At 44.1% G+C, this 14,457-nt stretch overlaps 1 protein-coding gene across 1 annotated transcript in view; it reads right to left on the reverse strand.

The window, feature by feature from the left end:
• Positions 1-791: 791 nt before the first annotated feature.
• The window catches only part of Gpatch2 (G-patch domain containing 2), a 156,254-nt gene continuing 142,588 nt past the window's right edge, over positions 792-14,457 (reverse strand). The window contains exon 9 of the mRNA XM_055609176.1: positions 792-822. Coding sequence (XP_055465151.1) covers positions 807-822 — 16 coding nt within the window. The 3' untranslated portion in view covers positions 792-806. The remainder of the gene's footprint in view (positions 823-14,457) is intronic.

A 14,457-nucleotide genomic window follows, 5' to 3' on the forward strand; every position in this document is an offset into this window, starting at 1 on the left:
GGGCAGTGTGTGATGGGCAGTGGGCAGTGTGTGATGGGCAGTGTGTGATGGGCAGTGTGTGATGGGCAGTGTGTGATGGGCAGTGGGCGGTGTGTGATGGGCAGTGGGCAGTGTGATGGGCAGTGTGATGGACAGTGGGCAGTGTGATGGACAGTGGGCAGTGTGATGGGCAGTGGGCAGTGTGATGGACAGTGGGCGGTGTGTGATGGGCAGTGTGTGATGGGCAGTGTGTGATGGGCAGTGGGCGGTGGGTGATGGGCAGTGGGCAGTGTGATGGGCAGTGTGATGGACAGTGGGCAGTGTGATGGACAGTGGGCAGTGTGTGATGGGCAGTGTGTGATGGGCAGTGGGCGGTGTGTGATGGACAGTGGGCAGTGTGTGATGGGCAGTGGACAGTGTGTGATGGGCAGTGTGTGATGGGCAGTGGGCAGTGTGTGATGGACAGTGGGCAGTGTGTGATGGACAGTGGACAGTGTGTGATGGGCAGTGGACAGTGTGTGATGGGCAGTGTGTGATGGGCAGTGGGCAGTATGTGATGGGCAGTGGGCAGTGTGTGATGGGCAGTGTGTGATGGGCAGTGGGAAGTGTGCTGGAGAAGCTGTTGGAAAAGATGAAATAGTAAAGGTAAAGGATCAACAAACGACGAGCCACAGTACACCAGAAACTCTGAGTAGCCTCAACATTACCTTCCAATTCCTCCCAAGTGCGTACAAGACAGCATTTTTCATTGATTTACAAAGAGCCATATAAATAGAGATACGTCTTGATTGGAGAATTGTAAATTCAGTCTCAGGCGGGCTTTGTGATCAGCCTAAGGTAGATCTGTAGAGAGAGGCGACAGAGAGAGAGTCAGAGTGCTATAGATATGACAGCTCTGGGGGAAATTTGCCAGAGATTTTCTGAGAGTCAGACTACCTGAAAAATAAAGAAAAGTGTGTGTGTGTGGGGGGGGGGGGGTTTGCGATGCATAGACAGTGTTCAAAGTTTGTTTTCCCTCAAAGAACAACACTTTAATTGAATATTTCTTGCATTCACCCTCTTTCTTTTTGTCTGTCTAGTTTTTCAGAAGAGCCGTTTGGAGCTATTTAGAGTTATGGGTTTATGTATGTGACATGAAATGGTAATCCAGGCTGTCTTGATACCTTGAAGGAAGAGAAACAAAAATTGAGCAGGCTATCTTACTTGTCTCATTTGCCTGGCCCCATCATCACAAAGCAAATGAGTTGTTGAGTTGCAAGCTTTCAGGAGGACTGTAATAAGCGTGTTTGGTCCACAGGCAGCAGGGTGCAGGCTGCCCGCATCCCCCTCCTGCCTTAGATGGATGATGCTGGTGGCGAGTGGACGCGCACATCCTGCCTGAATATGAACAGCAGATTTGTCAGCATGTGACAGGCTGACAGCTCCGCTCCCAGCTGCTTGTCCACTGTTGTTATATCAGTACCTTGTCTGAGTGTTCAGCAAAGAGGCAATCCATTTCCTCCATTCGTGGGAGGTAGGTTGCAGTTTTTTTTAAAAAAAAAAAAAGAAAGAAAGAAAGAAAGAAAGAAAGAAAGAAAGAAAGAAAGAAAGAAAGAAAGAAAGAAAGAAAGATAGAAAGAAAGATAGAAAGAAAGAAAAAAGAAAAGGAAGAAAAAACTAATTTTGGCTTCAGGCTGTAATGCCACAACACATTGAAAAGGGACTCTTTAAACCTCTCTGTGTTCTTCCAGCAACACATCACAGTCCTGTCCTGCAGGTTAGGCTTCAAAACAAAGAAGGTAGCTCAAAATGAGTCCTTCGTTGGCTAACCAGCCTCATCTCACTTTGGGAAGTGTCTTGGCGGAAACTGCTATGAAAGGAAAAGCTAGACCTGACTTTGTCACGTGGATGGAGTGTAAATTTAGGTATGCTCCCCTGAAGATAGCGGGGGACAGTTTAAAACGTGCCAATGAAACTTAAAGTAGCATTAACTTCATGATGGCTACTCAAGCTTCTCATTTTCACCAGTTGGGTGATGGTTGATAATCACTATAAAAATACTTTATGATACAAAAATTGCAGAAATATGTTGATCAGAATTTAGTAGAATCATGACATATATGATTAAATGTCCCAAACTTTTTCTGTGGTTTAAAAGCGATAGAAATAAATTTGGAAAATTGGACCTAAGTGAAGCAACATTAGAGTTTTAACATGTTTAAGAGAATGAATTCAAAATTATTTATTATTATTTTATATATGGGTGTGCGTATGCCTGTCTGAATTTATATGCACCACTTGCATGCAGGAGGACCTGGAGGCCAGAAGAGAACATCAGACTCCAGGGAACTGGAGTTACAGATGGTTGTGAGCCAGTGTGTGTGGGCTGGGAACTGGACACGGGTCCTCTGCAAGAGCAGCCAGTGTTCCTAACTCCTGAGCCATCTCTCCCACACAAGAGAATAACATATTATGTGAAAGGAAGGAAGGTGAGGGAATTGGTGAATCTCAGAGGAAAGGTCCAATTTGCAAGATGATACAGGCCTTGTTTCAGCATCTCCTCCAACTGCCTGCTCCATGTGGCAGTCTCTAACAGGAGGATCACAGGTGAAGGAGCTGGAAAGGGACTCTATCTTCGCTCTAATGGCTTCTTTCAAGCAGTTATGGCCTGTCAGGTCATTAATAAGTATTATTTAAGAGCCCCTAAGTACACATTTGTACAATATTTCCCCACAGACTTAGGAAAACCCATTTCAAGTTGTTGGATCAATAATTATCATTTCATTCAAGTCTGCTGTAATATGGAAAACTGGCTCTGGAGTCTTCCAACATCCCTGTCCTGGCACACAGCGGAGCAACACAGGACTTGGTAGGTTCCAATGACTCTGCTCTCTAAATGCCTGGAGACCTGGGTCACATACTAAACTATATCAGAATTCCTATTTTGCCAGAGGAGATAATCACAGTCATATACATTTGAAACATCTTTATGCAAGTGTTTAGATGACTAATAAATTTATTTATTTATTCACTCAAAGATGATGGAAAAAAAGGAGTAACAAAACTGTAAGGAGGCATTCATGGAAACCTGTGTGGAAAAGCTCTCTATATTTTTCCTTGCCCAAACCGAAAGGTCACACACCTAATTGCTTACAGCTGGTTAGGACAATTGCGTACTTTCATGGAACAGAATGGCTGGGGGAAGACATCTAAAAATGCTACTGTAGGAGATGCAAGAAAATATTCTTTATATGAGCAAGTGAAAAAAATCAGCTTAAGAGGCATATTGAAATTGTGGTTATTTGTGTGTGTGAGAGGGAACATGTGCCAATAATTAGAATATCACACAGCAGATAAATAGATAATACACACGAAAGATGGCAGGTTGGTAGTAATGACAGATGATTGCTATATAGGTGATAACAGAGATTATGGATAATAGAGGATACATAGGTGATAGATAGGGATAGATATTAATGATATATTGAGAGACTAGATATGCAGGTAGTTAAATGGTAGGTGATGATTGATGATATAGACAGATGATGATAATGAAGATAGACTAGTAGGTGACAGATGACAGATGAGGATCAATGATGATAGATTAGATATATTTAGAAAGACAGACAAGATATCTGGAAAAATTGTGTATGTACAAAGTATGAAATGACAGAGGAAATTTTTTGTTCTTTGCAAGTTTGGTTTTTTGTATCCTGGAGATTTTTTTTCTATGGCAATATGGTGCCTTTTTACTAAGGGAACACACTATTAGAATAAAATGCTGCCAACAAAAGAGATGACAACGAAAGAAGCTCCCGGTTTAGTTCACCGTCACTCATTCTGTTTCTGTTGTGCCTTTGTAAGCCTTGAGGTGGTGCCATCGAAAGCAATGCAACTTAGAACTCTGAAACTGGGGCTGGTGAGACAGCTCAGCAGGTAACGGCCTAGTGCTGCACGAAGCCCATGACCTGAGTCTCATGTTCAGAGAACACAGTGGAGGGGCAGGATTGATCCTGAAAATTGGTCCTCTAACGTCTACACATGCGCTGTAGTGCCCCCCACCCCACGGACACACACACACACACACACACACACACACACACACACACACACGAAGTTACAAGCCCCCAATCGCCTTCTATTTGTTGTACAAAATATAACTGGCTCATATGCACGTCAGATATGAAGACTGGTGGTCAGTTGTGCATGCCCACTGGGAGAGGACGGAGCCTCTGAGTATTCATCAATCCTTCATTTTTCTTTAAAATATGAAAGCGGAGGAAAGTAGAAAACTACTGTAACTTGTAACTTACTTTCATATAACTTGTGACTTTTTTTCAAATTGAATCATGTTTTGTTTTTCAAGACAGGGTTTCTCTGTGTAGCCTTGGCTGTCCTGAAACTTCCTCTGTAAACTAGGCTGGCCTCGAACTCACAGAGAACCACCTGCCTCTGCCTCCCAAGTGCTGACATTAAAGTCAAAGTGAGTCTGAAGTTACAAAATTCAGTACTTTTTTTGAAAAGATGACCCGGTGATTTCAGAGCCCGCCCTCACTCAGCTGTGTCCTGAATAGGGGGCTGAGGTCAAGAGCTCCCTCCTACCCTGTTTGCTCAAACACAGGTATAGTTTTCTGCCATCTCTTCAACAGGTCAGAGTGAGTTTTTGATGGGACAGTCATCGTCATCTTGTGTGGCTCCAACCTTCTCTCAACAAATTCAGTGCAGCTGTCAACACTCAAACATCTGGATCCACTGAATACTTTAAAGACAGCTGATAACAAATGGTGTATCTGAAGCATAATCTTCTTCACATGATGGACATTTAAGTTTTTTCCCAGGTCACACTTTTACAGTATTTCACTGTATCTCTGTACCTCTGTTACCATTGGTTCGACGTCTTAGTCTGAAATCTGTTCTGTCAGTGAGCGTGCCTACCTGGACATCTACATGTCACCGTACTCCCTTCCTAAGGGATTATGGTTGTGCCCCCACCGATGTAGGCAGAAGGCCCTCCGCAGATGCATGGGAGTGTATGGGGGTGAATTCTTTCCTACAGAGTTACCTTGGCATCACACGTCGCACGTTCCAGGACGCTCTGCCTCTGGCCTGCATTGTCGGTGAGGCCAATTTGATCTTAGAACTCCCTTAAGAAACCTGTGTCACAGAATGGCACACCCTACTCTCGGCAACACAACGCGTGCGGGTGTGTGTATGTGCGTGTGTACCCTGACATGATATTTTGGTGGCGGTTCCTGAGGAAGCCATCTTCTCCCATAGGTTCATGGTCTCCTTTTGTTTTTCTGTACAGTTGTGATTTCATTTTACTTTCGTGAATATTTCCCCGAGTCCATTCCAATGGGTCCCCAGGGAGGAGCTTGTGTTTAGTCCAGTATTTGTGTCAGAGGCAAGTGAGCATTCGTAGTGTTCACCACAGAGTCTTTGTCTGGCCACATCCTTGACCTTAACTATGTGATGAACATGCCCTGGGTTGTTCAAAAGTGCTGCCAACTCAGGTTTTACAGCCCTACAACTCCTACATGGGCAAGGGAGGGCAGAAGATGGCATGGAATACCTTCAAACTATTTATCCCCCAATATTCAAAACTGCCCTTTAAGCCTGTGTTCTCATTTGGCTGTCCTAAAGGCAGCTTCATTTCAACATGCCTGACATGGTTTGTCTTCTCACACTGACCTTGTCCCAGTTGGCATTACTGTCACCCAGAGGCCGAGTTTAGAAAACCCAGTCTTTTTTATTTCTACCTTTATATCACTTTTTACATTTCACATAGCACTAGACCTTCTCCCTTCACTCCCCATAGCTCCTTCTTGATTTGGTTCCATGTTCTTTTAAAAGTTTTTTTTTTTAATTACAGTTTATTCACTTTGTATCCTGCCTGTGGCCCCTTTCTTCCCTCTTCTCTTCCCCTGTGCCTCCCCAAGTCCACTGATGGGGGAGGTCCTCCTCCCCTTCCACCTGACCTTAGCCTATCACGTCTCATCAGAACTGGCTGCGTTGTCTTCCTCTGTGGCCTGGTAAGGCTGCTCCCTGCTCAGGGGAGGTGATCAAAGAGCCAGCCACTGTTTTAAAAAGTAAGTTCTCTCTCTCTCTCTCTCTCTCTCTCTCTCTCTCTCTCTCTCTCTGTGTGTGTGTGTGTGTGTGTGTGTGTGTGTGCATGCGCAAATGCATGCAAGAGTTTTGTGGTAGAGGGTATAACATAACCTGAGGAATCAGTTCTGTCTTCACACAATGCAAGTCCTCAGAATGAGAGTCAGCTTCTCAGACTCAGCGGGAAACACCTTGTATTAATTACTTTTCTCTTGCTGTGCTAAAAACAAACAAACACATAAAAAGCATTACCAAGGCAACTTATAGAATAAAGAGTTTATTTGGGGTGACAGTTCCAGAGATCAGAGTCCATTACCACAGGGCTGGGAAGTGCTACAGCAAGCAAGCATGGTTGCTAAAGCTTACACATCGTGACCCATAAATAAGACGCAGACAGCGAACAGAACGGTGCCTGGCTCTTAAATCCTCACAGCCTACTCCCATGGACATGCTTCATCTAGCAAGCCCCAGCTCTTAAACCTAGCCAAATATTTCAATTGACTGGAGATCAAGTACTAAAATGCCCAAAACTCACTCAAACAGCTACATACCTTTAGCCACTGTACCATCTAGCTGGCTTGGATCCTTAAGTGGATGTTAGCTGTATAATATAGGATAAGCAGACTAAAATCTATAATCCTAAAAAAGCTAAACAACAAGGAGGACCCTAGGGAAGAGGGTGGAACCTCACTCAGAGGATAGACATCGGAAGTAGAAGACAAGGAACAGGACAGGAGCCTTCCACAGAGGACCTCTGAAAGACTCTACCCACCAGGGTATCTAAAGAGATGATGAGACTCACAGCCAAACTTTGGGCAGAGTGCAGGGAGCCTTATGGAAAAAGAGGGAGACAGAAAGACCTGGAGGGGGCAGGAACTCCACAAGGAGACCAACAGAGGCAAAAAAACCTGGGCCCAAGGGGACCTGAAGAGACCAACAACTAACAACCATGCATGGAGAAGACCTAGATACCCTGTTCAGAGGAAGCCCATAGGCTGCTCAGTTTCCAAGTGGGTTCCCAAGTAAGGGAAGCAGGGGCTGTTTCTGACATGAACTCAGTGGCACTCTCTGATCACCTCCCCCTTCGGGAAGCAGCCTTACCAGGCCACAGAGGAAGACATACAACCAGGCCTGATGAGTCCTGATAGGGTAAGGTCAGCTAGAAGGGGAGGAGGTCCTCCCCTATCAGTGGACTAGGGAAGGAGCATAGGGGGAGAAGAGGGAGGGTGGGTGAGGTTGGGAGGAGAGGAAAGAGGGGGCTAGAGCTGGGATACAAAGTGAACAAACTGTAATAAATAAACAAATAAATTTAAAAGACGTATCTCTAGCTTAGTTCAGAAACTTAGCAGCGGTGACTGTTTTGAAGCAACAGATAGAGGGACACTTTTATCCACTGTTATCTCCAGCATTTAAACTAGAGTGATAGAATTGTCTCTGACTCTGAAATGAGCTTTCTCCCTTCTGTTCATCAGGTAAGCATAAGATTATATTCCAAAGCAAAATGCGATTTTATGGTGTGGTCAAGTAAACAGAGCCAGCATCAGAATCAGGCAATGTCCACTTGAACCACAGCTCTACTACTTAACCTATTTTCTCCTTGCTGGTCCAAGTACATGGAACACATGCAGCTTGGGGGAAGGGTAGCTTCGGCTCGGCTCACAGATATGGAAGCTACAGTGGCAGGAGCAGCTCTCAACCACGACAGGAGCGTGAGGCTGCCTGCTTACATCTGGGCAGACTGGAGAATAGGAAGGAATGCAGACACCAAGCTGGATTAACACCCCCCCCCTTTTCTTCAGTTTGGTGCCAGCATATGGGATGGCACTACCCACATTCAGTGTAGGTCTTTCTTCCTTCACTTCCAAAACTGTCTCCTGGTTGTTTTAATCTGGTCGGATTGATGATGAAAATTAACCATCATCACTTTACTCCTTGTCAACGTAACAATCCCAGAACCTCACGTTGAAGCCACTACACCATTCTTTAAGCTCCAGCTACAAAGATACCTCATACAAAGATAGCTGGCGCCTTCCACTATCTAGCTTACAGTTGTGTCAAATTGAATTGATTTGTTACGCGTGTAATGGTTTGTTCCCAGGTATCCAGCTGGGTGTTGTTTGTTCTGCAGGTGGCAGCACTGGGGCACTACAGAACAAGTGTCTGGTAGAAGGTCCTTGAGTCCTTCAGAAGGATCTTCTGTGTTTCTGGTCGGCGTTGTTGAGATCTCATGGGAGAGTCATAAGGAAAGTCCAAGTCTGGCTCAGCCAGCCTCACTCTGGATTCCTCCTTGGTCCTGTAATGACTTACCTCTGTTATGACTAAAGAAGCTCCTCTTTTTGCCAGGCATCCATGTTGGTACCCAGATTCCAGTTCCTGGAAGATAAGTTAGTTCCCAGTAACCCTGACACAGTGATACCCTCCCAAAAATGTCCCAAATGTACTTGTTATGATGTGACCGCTTTTTTTTTTCTTTCTGTAAGTTGCTTATGCAGACACACAAAGCTTGTTTTGAGTTGCCTTAATTACTTAACTTGGCAGAACAGACCAGCTTTTTGCTGCCATGCAGAGAATCGGAACTTCTTCCTGTGGTTTTCCCCTTTGAAAGTTCTTTCCCATACCCCTCTGGACATCAATCTTAAATTTGGCTCAGAGACTGTTCTTCCTACTAGCAGCTAATCAATAAATCTTTTAACTATGATTGGATTGAGGCTGTGGTCTTTTCTCAGACGTCACAAGCCCCGTAACAGCCGTTGGTCATGTTCCTGCAGTGGTTTGAGGTCATCTGTGGCAAGTCCTTTACCAGGCATTCCCCACCCCACCCCTGGCAGACCTGATCCCCAACCTCCAGACTGAGGGTCAAGGCAGCTCCTCTAAGAGGGGAGCTTGTCTCAGGTATTTCTTGTCTTTTTCTGACGTAACATTTTTATTGATTCTCTGGGAATTTCACATTATGCACCCTGATCACAGTCACTTTCCAGTCCTTCCATGTCTGACCTCCTCCCAACCAAAAACATAAATGTAAACATAAAAATAAGGAAACAATAACCAAAAAAGCCCAGAGAACACACTGTAGTAAATATTGCTCTTCTAATTTACTCGTAGAAGGCAAGCTCTGTAACTTAGGTTCTTTTTCCTCCTGCTGTGATAATACCGACAAAATCAGCTCAAGGAGAACAGGCTTATTCTAGTTCACTGTTAGGGGACAGTCCATCCTGGTGTATAGTGACATTTTTGAGAATTCTGGAATTTCTTTTTAAAGCACAGAAATATTCCAAGAATGTGTTTCAATTTTAATCCCGGGTGTAGGAACGTGGGGCTGCTTGGGACCGCTGCTGCAGCTGACTATGATTTGCCTCTGCTCTAGGAGAAGCATGGTTTTGCCAGCTGCAGATAATTTCTGCAACTGTGTGACTTCTGGAAGACTGGAAACTTTTCAGGGGCTGTATAAATGCAAGGACCCTGAGAGGCAGGGTTGGTGGTCGTTTAGGGAGGTTGGTTGTGGTTTGTTAGCTGTGGCCAGAGAAGAAACAAATAGAAAGAAATTCGGTTCAGGGGTCTCTCTTTCTAGCCTCCATCCTTCTTCCTCTCCTATCTAGTGTTAGGAGGTGAAATGAGGGAGGGCGGAGCATAAAGGGTGAGAAAAAGAACCCCCAAAGTAGACAAGGTCAGCTACAAGAATTAAATTCAGGGATTTTCCTAATTCCTCTCTCCCCTCTCTCCTTGTTTCTCTCCTATCTAGTTTTTTAAAATTATTTTTATTTTTATTAATTACAGTTTATTCACTTTGTATCCCCCCTGTACCTCCCTCCCTTTTCCCCTCCCAATCCCACCTTCCCTCTTCCCCACCCGTGTCCCTCTCCCAGTCCACTGAAAAGGGAGGTCCTCCTCCCCTTCCCTCTGACCCTAGTCTATCAGAAGACAATGCGACCACTCCTGATGAGTCCTGTCTAGTTTTAAGGCATGAAGGGGCAGGGATAAATGGTGAGAAAAAGAAGGGCCCAGAAAGTAGCAAAGATTGGCTACAATGGTGGGTAAGAGCTTGAAGAGCTGGTCACATTATGTCCAAACTAGAAGAGTAAGAATGTTAGTGCTTGGCTCACTGTCTACAATCACACAGCCCAGGATCTCCTGGTGAGGGGATGGTGCCGCCCATAGTGGGCGGGTCTTCCCACTTCACTTATCAGAGTCATGGCAGTTTCCCACAGACAAACCCACAGATCCCCCTGATCTGCAGTCTCTCACTGAGACTCCCTTTGAAGCCAATTCCAAGTCCTGTCAACTTGACAAATGAAATTAAATCCATGTGTAACTGATGTTTTACACTTTCTCCCTTTTCTATTCTGCTTCTAGAGTGACAGGAACATTGTGGTGATCAAGAACTTTAAAGAATGTCTTGACAGCTTCAAATAAAATAAGAGATATTACTAAACACAAATAAAATAGTAAGTTTTTGTTTATATCACTTTTCCCTTTGAAATGTCATTTTAACTTGAGTATCTTCTTTTCTATAACCTTGATGTTATGAGGTCCTAACCAGCTCTCAGGGATTTATCACAATAGATACTTTTCAAATATAGTTGGAGTTGTTTCATAGCATTGATTACGGAACTTCATTCCAGTCAAAGGAGCATTTAGCAAACCAAAAGTCATTTAAAAAATGACTTTAAGGACTGGAAAGATGACTTAGTAGGGAAAGGTGCCCACCACCTAATAGGAGTTGGATCCATGGAGCCCATACTGTTTAAGGAGAGAACCATCTCCTGAAAGTTGTCATCTTGTCACCACACATGGCACATGGATAGCTGTGTTAACGTGCATGTGAGTATATGTGCGCACGCACATGTGTGCACATGCCAAAAATAAATGTAAAACAAACTTTATTCTTCACTGCTGGTATTAAAATAGTAGATACTAATAAATAATGAAGCAATGCACAAATATAAAATGATACTAACATGAAAAGGAAGATGATATTGGTTATTTTTCTCATTGCTGTGACAAAAGACTTGAGGAAAAGAGCTTGGGGAGGGAAGGTTTATTTTAACTCACAACTTAAGAGGCTCCTGCCCACCACAGAGAGAAGGCATGGCAGGGCTCACAGGGTGGAGCTTGTACCTGTGGCTCCTCACTGTTGTTGGATCAGGGAGCAGAGAGCTCATGTCCAAACTAGATGTGGGTATAACCTTCAGGGTGCGGCTCCAGAGACCACCCTCTTCCCGCTAGGTCCCACCTCCTCTGGGTTCCTAAAGCTCTCAGAGGCTGTCACAGGCTGGAGACAAGTATTCACACACACTAACCCCGGGGTCATGGTGGGCATTTCCCACTCCAAACAGAAAAGCTAAGTATTTTATTGTGAGGTATAAGCCAGGATTTGAGAGAAATTGTATATATCCATCTTTGACAGCTTAGAAAAGCAGGCATTAGGAATGTGCCTGTTTTTAACACCCTACCTCTTGAAAAGATATTTTGAAAACCAATATGAATTTTATTGAAGTATATTTAAGAACTCTCATTTAGAGTTAAGTGGAAGAAGAAGGCCAAATCATCTTTGCAGATGTTGAGAAGAAATTCATCGCAGGCAATCACCATTTAATATCCAGCACTGACTTTCTGAGCAAGTGCTTTCTCTAAATGATAAATCAAATGTGTTGGGAGTATCATTAATCTCAGAATATAAATGAGACAAGCAAGAATATTAAGACAATGGAAACTAACATTAAAAATCAGCCATTATAGCAAAGAATAGAAAAAAAATATTAGAAAAGTATTCTGAAAAATTTGAGATTGATATTAACATATTCTGTAGCAGAGACTACTGTGTAATAATGTTATCATGTGGGCTAAGCTATAAATATTTACCCATCTAGATGTCATGTGGTACAAACGTTGCTCATGTGAAGTAAAAGGCTGCAAAAGTTTGCCATTTAAAATAAGAATATGGGGCCAGTAAAATGGCTCAGCAGACAAAGGATGACAACTTGAGTTTGATCCCTAGGACTCATGAGGTAGAAGGGGGAAAAAAATCCTGAAAGTTGGCCTCTGACCTACACACTGTGGCATACACTCATGTAGGCAGGCATACACTTGTATACACAGACACACACACACAGACAAAGAGATAGTGACAGACACACAGAGAGAAAAAGATATTCACATATGAAATAAATGTGATTAGAAAAGAAAACATGGACAACAAAAACAACAGTTTCCTAAGTGCTGTCTACCCCAAGCTCCAGGCAAGCAAGACTACTCTCCGGGTTTTAAACAAGCCATCTGTTTCAGTCTTCCTTCTGCTGCCACAATAAACACCCTAACCAAAAGCAGCAAGCAGAAGAAAGGGCTTCCTTGGTTCCCACTTACAGGTCAGTCATCGAGGGAATCAGGAGAGGAATCTGTGGAAGAACACTGCTCGCTGACTCACGGGCTTAACCTGCTTTCTTACCCAGCTCAGGATCAGCTGCCTAGAGAATGGTGCTGCTCACGGTGGGCTCAGCCTTCCGACACTAACAGTTACGGGCATCTCCACAGCCATAGCCACCCGCCAACCTCATTGGAGGAACTTCTCAGGCTCGGCTTTTCTCACGGGTGACATTAGGCCTTGTCAAGTTGACAGTTAAGGTTGACTAGGACACTATGTATGTCATTTTTCCATCTTTGTTTCCACTGTTTTTATCTTTATGGCTGTGACTATGGACCAAAGGCTTATCTTTAGGACGCAGTAGAAGAACACCTGATTTTATCCATTACATAATCAGGTATTTTAAAATCTTGAAAACTTGAAGCTCTCTCTCTCTTTTTGGTATTCATTCACTTATTTATACATGTAACTCTAGGGCTTGAACCCCAAGCATCACACAAGCTCGGGAAGCACTCTTCCAATGAGCTACATCCCAGATCTAAGGCTTTGATTTATTTTGTTTAGTGACTGATTGATCCATTTATTTCTTTTTCTTTTCAGGAAGGATCAGGTTATGTGGTCCAGGCTTAGTGGGATATGTGGTCCTCCTTCTTCACCCTCCTGAGTGCTGGGATTCCAGGCATTCACCCCCATGCCTGGCTCGTAAGCCTTTCAATAAATGTTTTGGGCAAACATTTTTGTACAGCTTTATGTAACATTTCAATATTCAACATGACTTTGCATAATGTCATTTTATTTGATCTACATATAAAATAAGGGCAGAACGGTGTGTGGTGGGGTTGGGGGGTGGCTTTCAGGGTGCCTAAATGTTTTGTCTATTTTCTGTTAGCACTGAATCGTAGGCTTATAATTAATAAAAATTCTTAAAGTCCTGGAAGCTATGAAGCCCATGCTTTTTCTCTGGCTTCTTGGAATGTCAGCACAGCAGAAGGCACTATAGGCAAAAAGGCAAGGGGAAAGCCAGAGCATGTCAAAAAAGGCAGGCTCACTTTCCAACCGTCTACTTCTGTGGTAACTGGCCCAGACTGTGACACCATCCTTCCTCCGTTCCTGAAGATGGAGCCACCACAAGGCAGACACCTCTCAAAGGTGCTTCCCCCCCCTCACCATGACGTTGGTAATTAAGTTTCAGCAGCGATTCTCGTAGGAGCATTTGAGTAATCAGCACCATGACTCCTCAAAATAAGTATGTCTGGTGGGCCAGAGCCATGGGTTAGACTCTGTTGCTTTTTCTGCTGTGTCACTGTGGTAGTTTCAGTGCATTTCCAATTCTACATTGACACAATGTACAGTTACCAGGAAATGGAGTCTTGAAAACTGTCTACAGCAAGGTGGACTGTGGGCATTTACAGGACTTTGATACTGAGGTGGGAAGGCCCACCCTGAACGCGCACGGCACCCTTTTGCAGGCTGGATCCTGGCCTAGTGAGTGCAGGGCGGGCTGAGTATGAGTAGGCCTGCAGTCTTTCATTTCTCTCTGCTCTGTGGATGTGACCAGCTGCTTGGGGTTCTTGCTTTGCATTGCCTCAATGATGGACTATGACCTGGGGCTGAATTCCCCCTTTTGTCCTGTTGCTTTTTGTCAGGGTGTTTTGTCAGAGAGACAAAAATGGAACTAGTCCAGCAATGCTGCTCCTTAGAACCCCATTCTCACCTTCCCTGGGCAGTTTGCTTGTACCTGAGGGCAGAAAAAGTTAAAGGCTTTCTTTCTCTTGAAGTAGATACTGATAGGGATTACAGGGAAGCCTAGCTTCCGGATGCATCCTACCCAGGGTTAAAACCCTAACTTCTATTAGTCAATAGTCAGACTGCATGCTAACACAGCTGATCAGTATTCTGTAAGTGTGGCCCCTCAGCCTTAACAGACAGGTTGCTAAGTAGTGAATGTCTTGAGCATGCAGCCAATAGCAAATTTCTGTCCAACAAGGTTCAGTGAAGCCTCAGTTGCCAGGCAGAGTTAGCATGGCTGCGCCTGA

Source organism: Psammomys obesus, unplaced genomic scaffold, assembly GCF_907164565.1.
Source record: "Psammomys obesus unplaced genomic scaffold, mPsaObe1.curated_primary_1811, whole genome shotgun sequence".
Classification (NCBI taxonomy): domain Eukaryota; kingdom Metazoa; phylum Chordata; class Mammalia; order Rodentia; family Muridae; genus Psammomys; species Psammomys obesus.